This window comes from Schistocerca americana, chromosome 1 (assembly GCF_021461395.2).
Source record: "Schistocerca americana isolate TAMUIC-IGC-003095 chromosome 1, iqSchAmer2.1, whole genome shotgun sequence".
Taxonomy (NCBI): Eukaryota; Metazoa; Arthropoda; class Insecta; order Orthoptera; family Acrididae; genus Schistocerca; species Schistocerca americana.
The window spans coordinates 869,291,741-869,314,426 of NC_060119.1; the positions used below are offsets into that span (position 1 = coordinate 869,291,741).

The following is a 22,686-nucleotide window of genomic DNA, read 5'->3' on the forward strand; positions in this document are numbered from 1 at the left end:
ATGAATTTTGGAGTGAGTATTTACCATTACCACATTCCAGTTGTGATATTTTCTGACTCTAAAGAAGTTTTTCATTAGGCATGATACTACAATTTCTTAATATTGCCGTCACTTTCTGTATAGTAAGATGAAAATCAGGTACTTCTTACGTCTCTAATAATAATATTTTAGTTAAAGAACACTAAAGATTGTCTTCTGTGAGATCCCATCAGCCTCAAACATAGCTGCAGTGACCTCTTCAACATGCCCTGTTTAATGAGAATGTTGTTTGGTGATGTATTGCAGAACTGCCAACAAAGACTATTCTGTGTAAATCTGCAGGCTGTTGTGGCCATTGTCGTTGAACACAAAATCTTCTAGGCTATTAGGAAGTGTCATGTTCCTCTTTCAGTTTCTTCTTACATAATCAGCATTTGAACCACTCTGCTGGGATCTTCTTCATGATAATTTGGTGTTCCCAGTTAATTGAACACTGTGTTTAGCTAACTGAGAGCATTTAAGAACCTGAAGAAGATCCCATAGAAAGGTTGAAACGTCAATTGTGTAAAAAAGAAACTGAAGAGGAGTATAATGCAGTCTAACAAACTAGAAGATTTTATCTTCAGAGACCTTTCTATTCAAACAAACATTAAACAGACGTGGTTGGTCATTGTGTTGTCAATTTTTAAAGTTAGTTCATTCAGGGAGATGCTTATAAGTATACTATGAACTTTATAATGTGTCGTACCACTTTCCAAAATGTTTTGTGTAATGTGATGTGTCTTCCTCCTATTATCAATCTATATTCAGATTGGTAACTTTCATTGCATTAACATAATCATATTAAAAGGCTTATCCTAGTGCATGGAAGGCTCTAACTAAATGAAAATTCTCTGATTATTTATACTCTTTGTAGATGAACCTTGTAGAACTTGACTATTTGTCCATTGTTACAATATAATTTTTTATTTCACTATACTAGAAGATATATCATACAGTATCATTACCAACTGACACTATACGTAATTTTTGAAAATACATGAATGAATATTAATGGCTCTCAGTGTCTTCTCTTGAAATTACTGTATGTGAAATAGATGTGTAATCATACAACACACAACAAATTTCTAAAAGTAGTTTGTACAGTTATGAGTAAGCTATACAGAGTGTGTACAATTTTCCATAAAATCATATGCAGACAAAATAAAACTGTTGTCATTCTCATTTCATTCCAGTGTAGAAGTTGGAAATGGTTTGAAATATCTTTCACTATCTGTGAAATTTTATAATAAAATAAAATATGGAGTGGATATAATGGACCAGATGGTTAGCAAACATTAAGTGAAATCAGTTTTATGGTGTTGAATTGTGCAAGTTCTTTACAGTATAATTCACTTTGCAAAAAAGTGCATGAATTCTTTAAAGTGCAGTTACTGAGAAACTTACCAGCCTTAGGCAGTGTGTACAACATCTCAGTGAAGAACTAATACAAATATGTATGAAAAATAGGTTCCAGAAAATACTTCTTGTAATGAACAACTGGTCAAAAAGTGAAGATGAAACTGCTAGCAAGAAACATAAATGGAAGTGCAGAGTATCAGAATGCAAGGCCAAGTCAGTTGAAACATGTGACAGCTGTAAGAAATCTGGATCTGGAAAATATATGAAAGTGGTCTCAAAACAATGTCTTGTTTGCATTCAGAACTTGCAGTTATAAGAAAACACTATTTTACTTGCTACTTGATTCTAAAATGAATCGAGTAACAATCCAATAACAGTAAAAACTATAATTATGTATGAAAATAATATAAGGCGTTAATTTCGATCTTCAAGTATCAAAGGTAATAGAACTTGTAGTGGTACGAATTATTGCATAGACCACATGTTAATCGTATCAAAAATTGAAATAAAACTCAAAAGAAAGTTAAATAGAAATAGATTGAAAATTACTAGATACAATGTAGGAAATACGGGGAGGGTGGGGGGTGGGGGGGGGGGGGTGTAAGAGAAAACTTCACAAAAGAAGTAGAAAGTAACCAAACAAACACTATACTGAGTCATAGGGAACAAGACGATGTGAAAAACAGAGGGAGACACTTGATGAACGGTGTTCAAGAAGTAACTTCCAAATTTGGTTTAACATAAAATGGCAAGGAAAAGTACTGAAAAGAAGAAGTGTGAGGAAATCGGGGTTACACAAAGATACTATAAAATCTTCCAGAAAACACAATGAACTCGAAAACAGGGGGTACCACAACAATATCAGGTTACCTTCCATTAGGAACATGGGTGCACTCAGCGACTGTGATATGACTTTCAGATGATAGAGCACAGCAATCAGTCATACTTTTCTTGCATGTATTATTCAGATTTTGGCTAGTGCCTAACCATTATCAATGCTAAAAATACAAGAAGTACATGGTCAGGGCATAAAAGTTTCAACTTGTGGCATAACCTATATGGCTTATACATTATATTACACATCAGTATTCCATAGTATCAATGCATGTTCTAGTGCCTCAAACCCCTGTTGTTCAGGATTCTGTCATAGTTCTTTCAAGATTACTGTATAATTTAAGGTAGGCATTGCAGGGAACACATCGATTGGCTGTATGGTGCCCTCTATATCAACTATATAATGTGTAACACTCAAAGGAGAGCAGTTATTGTCGCTAGTAAAAAACTTCAAATTTGCATATGAATAACACAAAATAAAATGCAAGCAAAATTATTTATGTTGCTGTCCCACTTATTTCCACATTTAACAGTAAACATAGAAATTATTAAAAAAAAATCATATTCACTTCTTGTGAATCAGTTGTTTTGTTATTCTTTAAAACACATATGTAACGTCATATTGGTAAAACTTTTTAAAAAAATTTCCAAAACACTAGTAGACACATGTTATATGCTGCAACTACTAGGATTGATTTGATTTAAATGTTTTTTATCTTTTGAACTATAATTCTCTTTATTTAATCATCGTGATGGGTATATGATTCCTCTTATTTACTGAATAGTTCATAGATGGCGCCAAATGTCAACAAGATGGAGAGTTGATGTGAATTGCCATTTCATTACAGATGTAGAGAATACTAGCCTTTGAATAATTTCAAAGAGATTTTATTTGTAAATTAACAAAACCAATAAACTGAATTGCTCTTATTAACAATGGACATGCACCTAAACTAATGTACCATGGGTAACGTTCTATAGGTTCAATGTTATAACCATCATACACATACAGTATTGTGTTAATGGCTGCTACATATTGACAAGATGGCAGGAGCTACTTTGTTCCCCCTGGGCCAAACCATTCACTGTTTCCCAGCAAGAAGTTTTCAAACAATTCCCAAAATTTTTCATAATGACCTGATCATTAATCAGGTTGCAGTCGACATTTTTGTGATGACAAAAGATGTCCAGCTCTTCTAAGAGGTCGAGGCACCTGCCCTTCTCACACTTGTGCAGCAACCTCACATTAGATGTCATAGTTGGCAAATTATGTTTTATTGTATGTAAATGAGCAACCATACTCAACTTCTCTGTGGTATCTTTTCTGCCCAATGCAACATGTTCACCAAATGTAATTTCCAGCCTCCTCCTGTTTGGTCAACTTAACAGGCCCCACAGTCTGGACAATCAATTTTATAAACTCCTAGATGATTGATAATTATGTCAGTGAACATTCCAGATATTGAGCTCCCCGTACCTAGACTGTCTTGTTGCAAATAAGTATAACTGTTAAATTTAAAGAAGTTAAATTTCAAAATAAGTAGCCCAATGAATTCATATATTTCTCTCATAGAAAGCTTGTTTTGTTCCATTAAATTACCCTGAATTATCTGCACAGTTTTGTCAATAGGTATGTTTGTGTGTAAATTGGCAATACCAAGAGAAACAAGTTTAATTTCATCAGTTATTGGTGTATATCTAATTTTATTGATAATTTCAAAACTCTTTTTATTGGGAAATTGGTTATAGAATTTGTAATTAGTTTTAAGACACCACAGGCATTTTCCGGCTACTTTATAGAAAGGACTGCTCCTACCATCCACAACCAGTCATATCAGATAGCCATCTTTGTGTACCTTTGTTTGTGCCCTAAGTGTGGGTGCCAGAGTTTCTTAACCTTTAGGCTCTGTACCTCCATTTGTGATATTGCATTGTTTGTTAGTTTACCTTACTATGGGGAAATGAGTACAAGGATAGCAACTGTCTTTAGAAAGTACAATGTGACAGTGTCTTTTGAAATCAAAAATAACGTAGGATATATTTTGCAACATACTGTAGATACAAAGAACCTAATTCATGCTTCTGGAAATTATAAAATTGATAGCCCAGACTGTGGGGTCTGTTACATTGACCAAATAGGAAAGAGGCTGGAAATTAGGTTTGGGGAACATGTCGCATTGGGCAGAAAAGATACCACGGAGAAATTGAGTATGGTTGCTCATTTACTTACAACAAAACATAAGTTGCCAACTTTGACATCTAATGTGAAGTTGCTGCGTAAGTGTGAGAAGTGCAGGTTTCTCGACCTCCTAGAAGAGCTGGAGATCTTCTGCTGTCACAAAAATTTCAACTGCAACCTGATTAATGATCAGGTAATTATGAAAAATTTTGGGAATTGTTTGAAAACTTCTTGCTGGGAAACAGTGAAGGGTTTGACCCAGGGGGAACAAAGTAGCACCTGCCATCTTGCCAATATTTAGCAGCCATTAACACAATACTGTATGAGTATGATGGTTATAACATTGAACCTATAGAACTTTCTCCATGGTACATTAGTTTAGGTGCATGTCCATTGTTAATAAGAGCAATTCAGTTTATTGGTTTTGTTAATTTACAATTAAAATCTCTTTGAAGTGACTCGAAGGCTAGTATTCTCTACATCTGTAATGAAATGGCAATTCACATCAACTCTCCATCTTGTTGACATTTGGCGCCATCTATGAACTATTCAGTAAATAAGAGGAATCATATACCCATCACGATGATTAAATAAAGAGAATTATAGTTCAAAAGATAAAAAACACTTACATCAAATCAATCCTAGTAGTTGCAGCATATAACATGTGCCTCCTTGTGTTTTGTAAATATTTTTTGAAACGTTTTACCATCTGACATCCATATATGTTTTAAAAACTAACAAAACAATTGACTCACGAGTGAATCTCAATTATTTTTTTTAAATTTTATATGTTTACTGTCAGATGGGGAAATAAGTGGGACAGCAACATAAATAATTGTACTTGTATTTTATTTTGTGTTATTCATATGCAAATTTGAAGTTTTTTTTCCAGAGTCAGTAACTGCTTTCCTTTGAGTGTTATATATTACTTAGTCCATATAGAGGGCGCCATACAGCCAATCGATGTGTTCTCCGCAAAGCCTACCTCCATTATACAGTAGTCTTGAAAGAACTGTGACAGAATGCCAAACAACAGGGGACTGAGGCACTAAACATGCGTTGATACTATGAAATGGTGGTATGTAATCTAATTTATAAACCATATAGGTTATGCCACAAGTTGAAACTTTTTATGCTAGCACCTGACCACGTACTTCTTGTATTTTTTAGCACTGATAATGGCTAGGCTCTAGCCAAAATCTAGATTTTCTGAGTAAAACCTGCGAATAAAAGGACGGCTGATCGCTGTGCTCTATCATTTAAAACTACAACAATATGATAAGATAAGCAGAGGATGATTTTAAGCACCACAGGGCAAGACAGATGTATCACAATATTAAAAAACAGCTTTTGGTAAGTCACTAAAAGGGGACAGTTGGTAAAGGACCAACACAGCAAAATATTGGAAAAAGAGTCTCATACAAAAAAGATGAAAGACTGACTTTTCATGGCTACTCAACTGCAATGACCCATAGTCTTACTTTAAATCTGAAGAATGTAGTACAGTTGATGTATGAATCACCACCACAACAGTAAGTAAAATACAGAAATTAAATAGGAAATTGAAAATAACAAGGCTTGTGGTGAAGACCAGAAATATGATGTGCTATTAAAAAAATTACAAGAATTACAACTATAGTCTTTAACAGAAGCAATTTGGAATACAGAAGCTAACTCCCCAGACTGAGGAACCACAATTTGTGTCCCACATTTAAGAAGAATAATCCCCTTGTGTGCAATAACTACATAAGAATTGCTTTACTGGATGTAATGTATAAAATCCATCCATTTGCCTATTAAACAAGCTGATATGTGCAAGAAGTAGTAAATGGTGACTAGCACTGCGGCTTCCACAGAAATACACTAGATCCATGTAGAACATTTATTTACACTTAGACAGATTACTAAAATGGCATAAGAGCTCAAGTGTTGATGTTCACATATTATTTGTAGATTTTAAGAATGCCTATGGCAGCATACACTGGTACACACTCCTCAATAGAATGCAGGAATGTGAAACAGTCCCAAAGTTAATTAGATTATTTAAAATTTGTGTATACGAAACTTTGTCATATTAAGACACCTATAGGAGAAAGTGAAAAATTTAAGGTGCATACATATTGAGATAGGGGGATGCCATTTCACATACTTTATTTATCCTCATCTTGGAGAAGATTGATAGAGAATTAACTAAAACTAATGCTCAAGTGATCCAACTGCAGGGAACGAACATTATTAGACTTCTTTACACAGATGATATAACATTAATGAGTGGTTCTAGAACAGAATTACCCAAAATTATTACAAAATTCCTGTGAAAACAGGATTAATGGTAATGAAGAAAAGACAGAATATCTGGCCATATACAAGAAAATCCAAAGCGAAGCACCTTTGGCTGTAGATGGATTTGCTTTCAAGACAGTTGAGAGTACTTCAAATGTTTAAGGAGTCTTTGTAATACCAGAAATAGAGCGGATTTAGAAATAATGCCTCAGCTAGCAAGTGCAAACAAAAGACTTTTCAGTTTTCTCAGAATCTTACAGAAAAGATCACTTAGTACTAACTTCAAAATTTGCTTGTATCAGTAGCCTATTATACCAGTACCACATGGATGTGAAGCATTAAGATGAAGAAAAAAATATTAACATTGAAAGGAAAATATTAAAGAAAGTTTTTGGACTTGTGTAAGATGAAAATAATATTGAGGATAAGAGGAAATGAAGAATTATAATAGCTGTACAAACACTGTAACATTGTCGAAGTGTTACAAAAGAAAGGGTTGAACTGGCTTGACCATTTGACAAGAATGATGGAGAATACACTACCTACTATAGCTTTCTGCTGGACACTAGATGAAAAGACAGGAAGACTCAGAATTAGGACAACACAGCTAGGACGAAAATTAACACCAAAAAGACAAACCATCCACTTGATAGAAAGAAGAGGAAGAGGCTCATAAAGCAGGCATATGGTTGATTAAGCACTTGCCAGTGTAAAGTAAAGTGAAGTAAAGTAAAAAGTAAAGTGGGTTTTTAACTGTAAGCAGATAATTTGAGTTTTGGGAAAGTTCTACAGAATTCATTATCTGAGTATTTTAAGTGCAGTTTAATTTCAGTGTGCAAATATTGAGTTATTAAGCATGGGCTGTAGCATTGAGTTACAGAAATCTATAGCAGGAACTTAATTTAATTAATGAAAAATAATTTAAAAAATCTTTACATCAACAGGCATGATGGAGGTGGCTGGCGTGAAAACAAATGCAAAGACAAATAAATATTTGGAAGATGGTGGATTTTATAAAATAATTTTGGGGTCATTCAACTCAATTGAATGCAAGAATTTAGCAAGAGTGAAAACATAGTAAAGGAGAAGAAACAAAAATATGTGAATTGATGGCCTGGAGGCAATGGCAGGATTAATTATTTAAATAAACAAAATTAACAGCAGCAACAACAAAAAGTGAGATGATCAGTAACATATTTATCGAGAAATTCTTGTGGAATGATGCCAGCCTTTGCCGTAGGACCTATTTTGACTAGAATAAAAAAGGTACTAAATTGATAGAAACTCACTGACATTGGTGATGTAATCAGAAAGTACAGGTTTGCATGAAAACTGCATATGACCAAAATGGAACTAATAGTTAACGACGATTGCAGGTCTCTCTCTCTCTCTCTCTCTCTCTCTCTCTCTCTCTCTCTCTCTCTCTCTCTCTCACACACACACACACACACACACACACACACACACACACACACAACTAACTTGTTTTCTAGAAAAAATGGTATTTGGTAAGTAGAAAACGATTTTTGGAGGATGTATGGAAAGTAAAAAGATAAATGAAGCAATAAACAGGGATAAGCAACTGTAGGGGAGTAGGAGCTGTGAAACAGCCCCCAGTGATGAAAGAAAACACGGATAAATTCACACACAATAAAAAGGGAAGGCCATGGTGCAAGTAGGGAGGAAAGAAAAACAAGCGAAGGAAGAGAGTTGTAAGTTAGAGAAGCACAAATGGAAATAAAAATAAAAGAACTGGTTGAAAATAAAAGATCTATAGTAGAAAAGGGGGAGGGGGTGAGTGCACGTCTGTGCTCTGATAAAGAATATTTACTTTCTTTTTATATGGCTGTCATTTCATTTGCAATGAGTTTATCATCAGCATGAGTGTTGATATCCCCTGAATGAGTGTTGATATTCCCTGGATGAAATTTTATTTTCTCATTGTCAATTTCCTTAGTCTTTGCTATGATCCATGGCTAGAGTGTAGATTTTGTGCATGCTGTAGGAAGTATAAGAGAGAAATAAAATAATATGTGTAAAAAATGAAACTGCTAATTTGAAGATAAAATAAAAATTAACAAAACAGGGCTCTCTCTCTCTCTCTCTCTCTCTCTCTCTCTCTCTCTCTCTCTCTCTTTGACTGTGTGTGTGTGTGTGTGTGTGTGTGTGTGTGTGTGTGTGTGGGCGCGCGTGTGCGTACATGTGTGCGTGTTATGTAAGTTTGAGTTGCATTTGCATGAATGTACATGTGTCTTGTATATTTGGAAGAAATGCTTAGTTGTTAACACTCTTTGTGTTTTGACTATCTCCTGCTTAACATTTCCACTATATAGTGAGTAGCAATCTGTCCTTTTCATAATACTTTCATAGATATTCTCATCCCTGGATCTGTGGTAGGGACCTGGAAACACACGCCCTGAAAACACTCAGTATTTTAAAATTCTTACAAGGTGACTATCAAACTTGTTGATCAGAGATTTTGATGAATCTCAGGGATGTTGTAGAGGGACCTGTCCCAAGTACCTCCTGTATTCATAATGTTTATTACGTTTCGACCAAGCAAGTGTAGCACAGTGAGTACAGTCCACAGCTACCACACTGGAAGTATGTGTTCACATGCTGCTCAAGTACTTCTTCTTCTTCTTCTTTTCATCATGTAGGATATAATTAAAATAGTCATTTCTGCCATAGTGATTTGATTAATAAATCAACCATTACAGCACTCTTTCTTCAAATGTGGATCCCATTTGAAATTCAAATATTTGGACAGCTCTAAAGAATGTGCAGTGATGGACAAAGCATTAGCAGCTGCAGAAGAATCCCAGATACAGACAAAAATACTCATCCCTAATTTTGACCTCAGCTATATAATTAATACTGAACAAAATGGCTGCCAATACCAATCTATGTACAATAGATCCCTTGTGGAAAAGGAGTGAAATCCATACCTGTACTCATAAAAGTTGTGAAAAAGATTAGACCATCCTTCACAGCAGAATATACTACAATTGCAACAGGAAAGATACTCTCTTGTGTTTTCATATGCATGCAAGAATCATTCAGGAAGTTTGGTCGGATTGTTCAATAAAGAATTGACAAGTTCACTCATAAATTAAACAATGTAATTGTGACCTGCACAAAATCAGGGAAGTTCATTAAAGTGCTGTACAAAGATTTTTTAAACTCTGTCTTTCTTCCATAAGTGGAACAAGAAAATCTTGTTTACCATATTGATTTGTGGGAAAGGCAGACTGATCAGGCACTGTGCGATCAAATTGTTGGAGATGGAAGAGAAATGTGCACCAGCAACGTAGAAATTATACCGCCCAAATGTACTCCACTTTGCCAGCCCCTGCCAGGTTAAAATTTTCATGAAAACAATTCGAAATGTTCCTGACTTGCTGCAAACTATATAGAGATTCCAGAAAAGTACATTCTTTAATTCTATATCAATTTAGTTCACCTGTTTTCACAGGAATTGATCAAATATGCATGGTTCGCATAAAAGTTGATCAAAGAAAGAACAATCTTCAGTAATAAACAAAATACACATTTGAGAAAGTTTGCTGTAATAATAGATTTGTTAATGAAATTAACAATGGCAAAAATTATTACTTTTAAATAACTTGGCATGATGTATGGTATTTAATGATATTATATATGATAAAAAAAGTAGGTGCTCTGGAGTTGAACATGTACTGCCAGCGTGGTAGCCATGAACCTTAGCCACTACGCTATGCACACTTGGTCAAAACATGACAAATGTTACAGATATAGGAAGTACACAAAAAACTTTAACCTGTATTTCTCTTGGATATGGAGGCCATCACATTAAACGCCATTGGCCAGGTACTTAGGACAGGTCCCTCTACAATATACCTAAGACTTATCAGAATTGATATGCCATATTTGTTTACAAAATATGACCATACGCATGTGGTGGGTTACGGCAGTGAAAGGAACCTGTGACCACTGGAGACAGTACACAAGTTCTCCCCAAACATCGTAACCCCACTCACCACACACGCACGCCCCCCCCCCCCCCCCCCCCCCACACACACACACAATATTTAAAATATTGTGATGTGACTGGACTCTAGCCTAAGCTTTAGGCATGGCGATTTTAATGTGTTGAAGAGTGGCTAGCTCAAATCCTTTTCTTCGAGCAACCAGCCACATGTTTCTGCTGTCTTCTTTTATTATTTCTACTGCTTTTTCCTTATTTTACTGTGTGTTAGATTTGACAACATGATTTTTATTGTTTATTTGTGTGTGTGTGTTTGTGTTCAGCTTTCCAGGATTTTTTCATGTTTTTATTTGCAGTTCTCATTTTAGTAATTTTATGATAGTCACCCATACTCGTCTCGCTACATTTTAGTACGGGCGCTGAAGACTGCTGTCATGGGCCCACAAAACCTCATCATAATCACTATCATCATCATCTGTAATAAGATCATCTCTCCCTGATATCCTATCCTCACCACCCATTTCTCTTGCACCACTAACCTCCGTAACATACTAGTCAAACCAGATGACATTCCCAGACCATTATCCCTACCCAAAGTTTTCCTCCCCTTCAATCATTCCTGCTAACCTGGCCCTTGCACACACCCACTATTACCTGCTCCAACAGCATACTGGTAAATTCTATAATATCAAAGGCATAGCAACTTGCAGAACCAAATATGTTGTTCACCCTCAGAAAACTTTTGTCAACTTCCACCATATTATATGGGAATTGCCACTTAACTGATTACTTCGTTGAAGTGCTGTTTCCAAGAATGTCATGGTCTGCTGCATTTACGTCTGCCAGGTAGTTTTGGTTCAAACATTTTCTTTGGCCACTGATAATCTGGAATTCTCAGCAAATGTCACCACCACTTAAAACGATTTTCTTTCAATCCTATCTATATCTGTTTCATTTTCCCTTATTCTACCTCTTACTTCATCATCAGTTTTATATTGATCCTTGATATTCCAGAGCTGTCAGTCTTCTTTAGAGGTCAGCATTTAAAATTCATCGTTCTGATCCATAATATAGGACAGATCCAACTATCAGCTTATCCACTCTCATCTTATTGTTGTTAGAAATGTTCCTGTCTCACCAAAAAGAATTCATGAACTCTATTACAATTTTATGCTTTATAGTATTCTTAATTTTACTTCCGTATTAGTCAATGCACGTTTGTCAATATATGCATCTAGGTATTAGTTTTTTGTACTGTCTGATAACTGCTCCATCGTTGATGCATATTTCTAATCTAGTGTCACTATTCACCACCAGATATTCGGATTATGTTAGACTCATCTGTAGTCCACGTTTGTCATATTCCTGATTAAACATCATATCATGAACTCAAGATCACATTCATCTCATTCTAGAATGACTGATCATCAGCAGAACTTACTGAAAACACGTGTACATCATTAACAGTGATTCTCATTCCTCCATAGTGTTTCTTTCATATCATCTCTAAGTTCATAATTGCACTATCTTTTTTCTTTGAAAGTTCCCACAACTTATCTCTGTCTCGTCCACGAGGAAGGAACTTGTATTATGTCATTACTAAATACTTCGTTGGCCAGCAGTTCTATCTCAAAAATTTATAAATGGATATATTCAGATGCTTTTTGGGAACAATGTGAGGTATGTTCCTAAAAATGACAAAACATTACCTGGTCCCATAACCTCTCCTTGGTTCCATGGTTGTGATCTCTGGTCATTAAGACAGAGGATAAAAAATGAATAGAAGCTCAGAGATGAGATTTTTGTCAGTACATGGTAGTGACTTTGGTATAATTTTGCATACAAAACAGTCAGGGTGAATTGTTATAAAAAGTATGTAATGGTACTCACTAGCAGAGGTAGTACTCTTCAAAAGATGAAGAATCACCATGGCAGACAGCAAAACTTGACAAAAAGTGCTCATGTAATCTCAAGTTTGATATAAGAGAATGATACACAAAAAATAATTGAGTATGAAAGGTTATGCATAGGCCATAATCCAGTAGTAAGCTGCACAGACAAGCTGTTGTGGAAGTTCTTAAGAAGGCAAAGAGCCAGCAGACAGGACTTGGAAAAGCCAAACTGATAAAGGGTAGGTATGGAGGCACTCACAGCCTTGTATTAGTTTTGGAAAACTGTCTTGTTACAGGCTTCAAAACATAACGGTGCAGTATTTAAAGCACTGGACTTGCATTTGGAAGGAACAGAGCGTAGATGCGATTTTTCAGGTGTTCTCTTTAATCGGTTGCACTTAAAATACTTGCACATTAGTACGGTTGCACATAATACAGAATGTGTTTTGTATTTATAAGTAAAATGCACCCACACAGCATCGTGGATTCTGTTTGCGGCTGTGCTAGTTGTACACAGGCAGATATTGTGCTGAGCAGCACATGGTGCATGTATGAGAATGTAAATGCAAGAGGATTTTCCACCATGATTCAGTGAAAATATGACTCACATTCCAGCTTAAATGTATTGTGATTTTTTTTATAGCTGTAGTTCAGCAGCTGCAGAATATTTCAACAAAGATCATAAGTCAGTCGTCAGCTGCATAAGAAAACCTTTGTATAGTTCACTTGACTGGTATAGACAGTTTAAACTCCCATCTTCAGAAGTAAGATAGACTCATATAATCTCTGTCTCTCGGTCTACACAAGATGCAAAACACGCTACTTGCATCTCAGTCAGGACACTGCTGCCCGATTCTTATTTTGACATTGTCTTTCCAATTATTTGAGCCTGTTTCACTTCTGAAGATGACTGTGTAAACTATAAAACCCAGTAAAGTGAAGTAAATAAAGCTTTTCTTGTGCAGCTGACAACTGACTTTCTATCTTTGTTGAGATATTTGTACTGTGTACAGATATTCCCAATGCGAAACAGTGACAAACGTAAATGGGTAATAAACTTGAATAATTACTCTGTAACAAGGCTAATGTAAAAAACTTACTAAACCATTCTGATAAACCTCTAGCAGTCCGTCAGTGGAGTTTGGGTTCCCTATGTTTACCACTTAGGGTGTTCATAAGTACCAAGAGTGGTCAAAGTAGTTCAGTATAACTGAGGGTGATAGGATAGTTAATCTGTCTGAAAGAACATATTCCATACGAATGATGTCAGTCATTTTGTGCATGTACAGTTCAGTTCAAGAACTGGTTTAATTAAAGGAAGTTAGGAAAGGTAGAAGATCCAAATGTATGTTTAAACTGGACATAAAATAGTGCAAACCAAAATGGAACACTGAAAGAGTAAGAGTTTGTATCAACTGTAATGTAGTCTACCATACAGTGGAGTACTTTGGCGATAAGTTCACTTCAAAAAGTTTGTAGTGATCTTGTTTCCATTTCTTCCCATGTCTTTAAATCTTGGTTTTGCATGTTTTTATTCACAATAGAAAATCCTTCTCTAATAATTGTCGGGCCTTCATAATATTACCTCTTTCTTTTTAAATGTTCTTTCTCCTGTTGTGTAAGTCTTTCCAACAGTAAGTTTATTTAGATGGAGACCAATCTGTGGAATGCAACCACCTTATGAAAAAGCCACTTCTCTTAGATACATTGTAAATCCCACTTGTGAACAGACTTCCTTTCCAGTAAGGCATCAACTCAGAGTTTCCTTATAGGCATGACATTCGTATTCTAGCAAGAAGTGAATTCCTACAGGGTACATTAAAACCTTTGTGAAATAGATGTTTTGATTTCACGTAATCAGTTTGGATATAATGCTGTTACTTGTTGCCATACGCAGAGAAATTTAAAAAAATAAAATAAAAATAAAAAGGTTGTAATAAAGATTCAGTCTTAGGTAGTGGATGCTTCTTATTCTAAATGGTATTATTTCATTTCTGTGTCATTTTTTCAGAATTTAACAGTTGGTAGTTATTACTTAACTTTAACAGTAGCTTTCAAGTAGTTAGGACCAAGGCAGACTGCTCAGTGTCTCATAAGAGTCACAGTGCAAAATTGAGTCATTCTGCTTTATTTCATAATAGTGCATCAATGAAATTAATATATGTGCATGACATGTGTAACAGATTGAAGAACAGGTCAAAACATAGTTAAGGAATCCAGTTAAGCTACTTAACTAAGGATGTTACTTGACCCCAGTAGTATTGAGATTGTAATGTTTGGCCCAGATTGCATTAGTTCATCTGAGTGAAAGAGAGCATTGTTGCACAGTACCAGAGTAACATTACCACTGTTACATGTTTGCTTTTGTGTATCCTTCAATCATTGTTATAGTCAACAAATAGAATGTGTTGCATGTACATTCATTCAGTTTTGCAGTGAAAGAGAGGATGGGGAAGGACGTTAGAAGGTAGGAGAACAATAGATACGTGTATGTAGACAATGCAATGCGTTCAAGGATAATGTGAAGCAAACGAGTCAGGGTTCTTTAAGACATCATGGAATTCAAGAATGAAGAATGAAATATGAACAGGACCAGTTCTGTTTCAGTTGTAAGATACAAATGATGACAAAATTTATTGCACACTAACAAATATTGTTATCAGTATGACAATGTAAAATAGTGGTTTTCCATGTGATAATGAAATAATATGTCATTTTAACACATTTGACTGTTACTATAGCACTGTATCTGTTGCCAATATGGCTGATACTAGCAAGTGAAGGCCTGAGGGGTATTACTTATTCTAAAGATGCCTGTAACAAGTACTATTTTCTTTGCAGCCATTTTTATTTGTAGTAAATGTTCATCAAGTGAAGTAGAGGACTTGTGTAAACACATATAAAAGCATGTATACATTAAACCTCATGTAGTTCTCATACAGAGAAACAGAAAAAAAATGGAGAATGTAAGAGTAAAATCAAATATACAGGTCCATAGTCTTCAGCGTTGTCATACACAGCTTGACTTTGGCGTTGATGAACAATATAGGCTACACGTTGGCAAATGTGACCTTTAACCTGCCTGTGGTCAGGTTTTTATTTTCCTTGTCTCTTCCCCTTTCCTGTTCTTCCTGTTTTTAATATACCTCTTTTCAGGACTCCTGGCTCCGTCCCTTTACAGTGTCTTATGTTTCCTCTGCTTACTTTATTATTTATGGAAGTTTCACTGAAAATAACAATTGTCAGTTATCATTAATACAGTCTTTTGGTGTAATGTTCAGTAAATCCCATCTTGGAGGAGTAGCTTTTGGGATACAAAACAGGTCATTTTTAATTTGTCTTAACATTGTACTTTAACGATAATCAAGAACAAATCTTTGTTAAGAAAGATCAGATAAATTTCAAATGTAGCCAGAAACATTTGAATCTACACCTACATTTGTGCTCTGCAAGCTGCTTTAGAGAATCAGTAATTAGTTGCAAAGCACAGTAAACAGAAACAGTGCTGTATTAGCTGTGTTCTGTTTACAGAGGGTTTTTTTCATGTATGGAATCAATAATGACCTTGGCTGGTCCAAAGTAGGATGAGGTTGCTGTTCGTACTATTTACATTTAACGAAATCACACTCTTCACATTTGTTTCTTTCTTAAACAATTTCAGTTGCACTGTTCAGTGATAATACAATTTTCTCCTTATTTTCCTGTTATTCATTGTATCTTTAATTTACAAATAGCATCTGTAATTAAACATTTCTCTGACCTTTGCACAGATTTTGGGACTGTTGTTCTTGTGTTCCTCCCTACATTGACTGACATGATAACTGAACAGCTAATGTGGCAAGTGTAGTTATGAGTCAAAGTCTTGAGGAGGAAAACAAGATGAACTGATCCACACTCATATGAAGTTTGTGAAAAGTCCTTGAGTGGATGGGTCTCAAAAGAGGTAAGGAAAAAATCTGAGTGCATTATGACAGAACAAAAAAAGTTGGAAGTCTCAGGAAAACCAGTACACTAATCTACAAAAAATGAAGCCTGTATTTAAAAGGAAATCATAGAACACATTTATTAAAGAAATAAATTGCAGCAGCACACTCCTTGATAATCTCTTATATCATATTAGACTTGCAACATGAAACACTGACATTGATAGATATAATGAGAGCTATTAGTCTTTACCAGGAGATGATAAAAGGATGATAGCAAAGTTTCCAAATGATGTGTTAATACTACAGTGTAACCGTGTTGTTATCACTCTTTACATCACAGCATTATATCTGCAGTATTCTTAAGGATATGGCATAACATAAAATGTCTAAGGAGTTTAAATATAAATTCTCCCTTTACTTTTCTATCTGAAACCAGTGTTTCCTCTGTTGATATATTAGAACATTAAGACATCACTTTCTCATACACACAGAATATGTTCACCTTTCTTCAAGTGTTAGTTTTGATTATTTACTCTAAAATGAATTCATGCAAGACCTTTCTTTGTCTTATCTATTGTATTTGGTTTTATGGTGAGTGATACTGATTTATTTAGTCCACTTAGCATTTCAGTGTCTGAAAAGCACCTAATTTGTTCCTGCTAGTGATTACAACAAGTAAGTATTCTGTAATTGTTTTGTACTGATAAGCCATACATTGTAATCCCTCCATTTTGTCGTATTGAAACTGAATGTATTCTGGGAAAGTACGGACACTGCAGAATGTGCAACCTGAGGTAAGCTGCTGCTCAGAAATTTAACATTATTTTCTGTTTTTCCAGGCACTACTTATTTTTTTCAGAAAGCTTCCAAATTTTTGTACCGGTATCGTTTCTTCTGGCTATGTAGAAGTTATTCAGTTTCTAGCTCCAGGTGTCACAGGAAAAAAATTCTGTGAGGGATGCAAGTAACATTATTTGCTTCTTGCTATGTCAGAAATGCCATGCAAGTGTCATCTTGCTGGTATTGCCCACTATTTACGGTGATATCAGTTGGCCTGTATGGGCATTTGTTGTTTTTAATTAGAGGGTTACTTTGGCCCTCACAGGTATCGGTTCCTGGAGATTTACTACCGACGCGGAGAGACCACGCACAAGGGTCGAACGGTGGCGGCGCGGGTTGAAACAGTGGTACTATTTCTCCCAGATGTTTGGAGCTGTGTGCCAACCCGTCTTGAATGGGATGGCTTGCATCTCAACTACAAGAAGCAACTGGAACGCAAGCAGAAGGCTGACCAAGACGCGGCCAACGGCGCTACGGGCGATGAAAAGGCACAGCAATCAACCCTATATTTTCTCTCTTTCTCTTCCCCTTGTTCCTTGCCTCGAGTGTTGTGTCCATTCTGGAAACATAATGTATACCATATCTTGTTTTTCTTTATCAGGCAGCACAGTGTGGAATGAGTCATGTGACAGCGGATCGAGGTGGAGCCAGCATTTTGGGGAAACATTATGTCCAAACCTTTATGTCGTTGTTTTACAGATGATCTGCTTTTAACTCATATGTTCTTTTTTTTTATTTTTTTTTGTTTGTACTTTATAGGGACTGTCAGCTTGTAGAAAAATAATCACATTAAAATAATGTGCATTCACTATATTCTTCGCACTCCTCTTCCCTTTTCGTATTACACTGCTCATTTCGTTATGCTAAGAACAAAGTAAGCCATAAATTGGGTACAATTCTGTATTCAGCCCATTTGCAGGGTGTGCTCTTGTAGTGGTGACATCACAATTTTGTGGAAAGTCACATGATGGTTTTACTTATAGCTGTGAAATTAATTCGTGTTTGTTTATGTTATTCTAATAGTCAACCAATAATACTCTTAACTTCCTTGAAGGCTATGTACGTTACATGAGAGGAAATTAGACGTCATTATTAATGGTGTTGTGTTATTTCATTGAGTGATCATTTCATTTGTAACCAGTTGAATAAGTGCATAATGTGCATGCAGACAGTCCACATACGTATCAGCTGTTTCTGAATATGGACTAGCAAGTTTTTATTTATTTATTTAAATATTTATTTTGACTGAGTTTAACTAGATGTACATGTAAACATATAATCAAAATAGGGAAAGACCTACAGGCTTCAGACCTGCTGACAGTCTCATCCTGTTGTGACAAAACTGCAAACTATTTGACATAGTTGGTTCCCCATCACTGGTGAAGCCGTGACATTCTCATCTTCAACCACAAGATCTGTACCCCAAGGAGTTTATTGTGTGATAGACAGCCAACAGAGCGTTACAGATTGCTGCAGTTCATGTGCGTAGTAGGGAAGCAACTCCTGTATGGAGGATCTGTTTTCATTGTGTGATACTCCTGGAGGTGGAGCTGTAGGTAACAGAAGATGACCAACCAATTGGCGGATTCCAGCTGTGCAGGTGCAAGAGCTTCGAGTGATGTAAGGAATTCACAGAATGTTCCAGATGTGTATGTTCTCGTCGTAAGTTTTATTTATTAACTGCTGCCTAATTATGGTGTTGTACCATTATTAGAGGATTAGAGCAGTTGGCTGTTCCCTTTTAACTTGTCATCTGTTTATTATTTCAAGAGATACTGAATTCTTACACAGCATTTTCTAACTACATATCGTGCAGCAGTTGTATGCTGTTTCAGTAAGGCAGTGCCATTTCTTTGAAAAATGCTGTTTTGAGAGTTCAGTCTCTCAGGTGGCAACTGACAGCATATGATAGATGCTGGCATAAGTAAACCTTTTTTTTTATTATTTTTTTATTTTTTTTAAATTGCTGACACTTCTTTTCTTCACTTTTTGAGTTTTATTCATTTGCCCAATCAGTGCTTTTTAGCTTTTTTGTTTCTCCCTGCTCACACCATTAATCCAGTCCTGCAGTAGTGCTGTGCTAGAATCCCAGATGCAAGAATGAATTAAAACATACAGTACTTAATTGCAGGAAGTTGGTGAAGAAACACAAGATGTCAAAAGAGAACCAACACATTTTTCGGAACTTGACCCAAAAACAATGAAGGTAAGTTAAAATTCATTCCCTGCATGGGATACAGATAACAGTGGTGATGATTTGTTCTCTTACCGTAACATATAATGTTACAGTTTACTTTCAAGCCTAAGCACTAATTTTTTAATTGTGAAAGTAGATGCTGTCTGCATGGATTTCCAAAATTGTATCTTGTACTGTAATGTAGATAGATGTATACAGTTAATAGTTAGATAACTGGTAGTGGATTGTGACTGGGAACTTGGTTTTTAAATCTCAAAAACTTTTGCAAAATAATTTGAAACCCACTACTTTGATGTAGTTGGGAACAGTAATGAGGGTACAGGGATGATAGAGCAATATAAAATGCCTCACAGAAAGTGTGTTGTTCTTGCAAGGTGAAATTATTCAATATCCTGTGTCAGGGGTCGAGGTCCCCAAACTTTTCCTCTGACAGAGTACTTAGAGCATCCTGGTGTTCTGTTGGAACACCTTGTATGTTCTGAAGGTTAGAGAGAGAGAGAGAGAATCTCATTTTATGTACTGATTACTTCAATTTTAAGTCATAACTAATAACACAGAAATTATAATAAAATAATTAGTATTATCAAAAGTCTTAAAAAAAGAACTGCCATGTTCTTAATAGTTTTTTGCCAAGCGCGTACTCACTTACCGCAAAACACCAGTGCTCTGTGGAACCCAGTTTGGGAAACTCTGTTCTATTTTCCTTACTAACTTAGTTATTGATTCATCCTCATAAATACTAGCGAACTTCAGTTTATTTGTTATCAGTACTTCTTTAATTGCTATCTGCATATAATGACACATTACCTGCATTGCAAGTGCTAATAATGTATATATGTGACAACCGCTGCTAAAATCAGAAACATATGTTTCAAAGTCTTCTTTGAAAAATGCTTGCCACTTTTTTATGTGGTGTCACATGCTGTACTAAAAGCGTTTTGTAGGACTGCCTTGGTTCCTCTATTTGCCTCATACATAGCAGAAACATTATTTCAGAGCAGCACTTTGTCAGTTTCATGGTTTATTTTAAACTGTTGTCCTTGATGATGTGAGATGTGTAACTATGTGCTGTCTCTTGAAGCAATTTTTATTTATTTATACGTGTCCAGAACATAACATATTAAATATGATTTATCATTCATAGCATATCATACATATATATTACAAGTATTACAGAGAATATGTGCATATTTAATATATTACAAGTATTACAGAGAATATGTGCATATTTATATTCCATGTACTGCTCAGAATTCCACTGCACAGACTGCCTTATCATTGGTGATAGTCAGATCGTCCGTGGACACACGTTCCGACAGTTTCCTGCAGTTGAGTAGGTGGTGATGGTCTTCAGGTTCACCACACTCACATAGTTCATCCCCTGAGATGTATCCCCATTTCTTCATGTTCTCTTTACACCGAAATACTCCAGTTTCTCAGTCTATTGAGTAACTTCCATGTCGTGTATGGGAGATGATGACCTGTAGCAAGTTCTTCCTTGGGGTTGTCCCAATATTTCTCTCATGATGAGCTATGCCAAAGTTGTATCCTACAGTCTGCAGGTGATGTTTGGATTGGTTGCGTTGTCCGGAGAAAACTTTTTCTCCACTTGAGTCTTGGTGTTTGATTTTCGCATCCAAACAGGGGGTGTCTCTGATCCGTCTCATGCTTCTTTCTTTCCGCTTCAGTTGCTGTTCTCCTTCGAATGTCTGGAGGTGCTACGCCCATGAGGTGGTAGATTTTATCAACAGGGGCTGCCCGCAAGCAGCCGGTTACAATTCATCCTGTTTCATTTAGGGCAATATTTACCTTTTTGGCATGGCTGGAGTTCTGCCATACAGAAACTGCATATTCAGCAGTGGAGAAGCACAAAGTGAGGGCAGATGTGCGGAGGACCTGTGGGTGTGCTCCCCAGATGTTGCCTCGCACTGACTTTCATTTTTGTATGTGTACAGGGGTTCTTGAAGGTGAGGGACTGATCCAACTTCACTTCAAGGTACTTTCGGGTGTCACAGTGGGTTAGCTGTTGACCTCTCCAGGTTATTCTCAGTCTCCTCAGTGCCTCTCCGTTCCGTAAGTTGATTGCACACACTTGTGTTTTGGAGGGGTTGGGCTTCAGGTAGTTGCTATTGTAGTAGTTAGATAATACCTCAAGACTTATTGTGAGTTTTTCTTCCACTTCCTCATAAGTTCTACCTTGCGCGGCAAGTGCTATGTCATCTGCATAAATGAAAGATCTTGTGACAGAATTAACTTGCTGGTCATTAGTGTAAATATTAAACAGCAGTGGGTCTAGCACACTTACTTGGGGGATACCATTTCTCTTTGCCCTCCTCCGGCTCCTCTTGTTTTGTAGATTAACAAAGAAACATCTGTTTTGTAGCAGGCGTCTTATAAACTGTGTTAGGTGGAAGTCTTTCGTGATGGCATAGATCTTTGTTAACATTTTCCTCTCATCCTGTAATGGTGTCATATGCAGCAGTAAGATCCACAAAGGTGACGCCGGTGATCTTCCCACATTCATATCCATCCTCTATGTGTTGTGTCAGGTTCAAGATCTGTCCACAACACGACCTCCCAGGGCAGAACCCAGATTGTTCTCTGATCAGTGTTTGATTGACTTGGTCCGAGATTCGATTGATGATCATTCTCTCTAAAACTTTGTATAGATGACATAAGAGTGATATGGGTTGGAAATTTTTGGCATCTGTTGGCTGTTTTCCCGGTTTCAGTAGGGCCATAGCCTGAGGCAATAGAAAGCAGTCTTATGGGAAGCAGTAGTGAGAGTGAGTTCCTTTCTCCTTTGTGCGAAAGTAAGGACAAGGTACCCAATTGTGATTCGTGCCCATCTGGGTTTGTTGTTGCACCCTTTCACCTTCCAAAAGTGTGACGAACAGCAGTAATGACAATGAAGATAGTTGCTTCCAGTGAAAGAAAGTGAAGCCTGTGCTTAATTTTCAACAGTACAGGAGAGAGCTCAGGGTTGGCAATTTTGATGGAGAACATTCGTGTGTGAATCTTACACTTACAGCAAATGCTAGTACACTAGAAGTTTCTCTGACATTATTCACAAAGGAATTGGCTTCAATTATTGTAGGTTTTAAAGTGAAATACCTTCAACCACAGCATATAGCGCAGAATATTTTATTAATTGTGACAATTCCAGCTGTGAAAGTTAACATTTTACA

The 22,686-nt window shown here is 36.2% G+C and overlaps 1 protein-coding gene across 2 annotated transcripts in view; it reads left to right on the top strand.

Moving 5' to 3' along the window:
• The window catches only part of LOC124613921 (cell division cycle and apoptosis regulator protein 1-like), a 262,218-nt gene that overhangs the window by 168,229 nt on the left and 71,303 nt on the right, over nucleotides 1-22,686 (top strand). For both annotated transcript variants that reach the window (XM_047142677.1, XM_047142683.1), the window contains exons 11-12: nucleotides 17,567-17,789; nucleotides 19,433-19,507. In XM_047142677.1, the coding sequence (XP_046998633.1) occupies nucleotides 17,567-17,789; nucleotides 19,433-19,507 (298 nt within the window). The remainder of the gene's footprint in view (nucleotides 1-17,566; nucleotides 17,790-19,432; nucleotides 19,508-22,686) is intronic.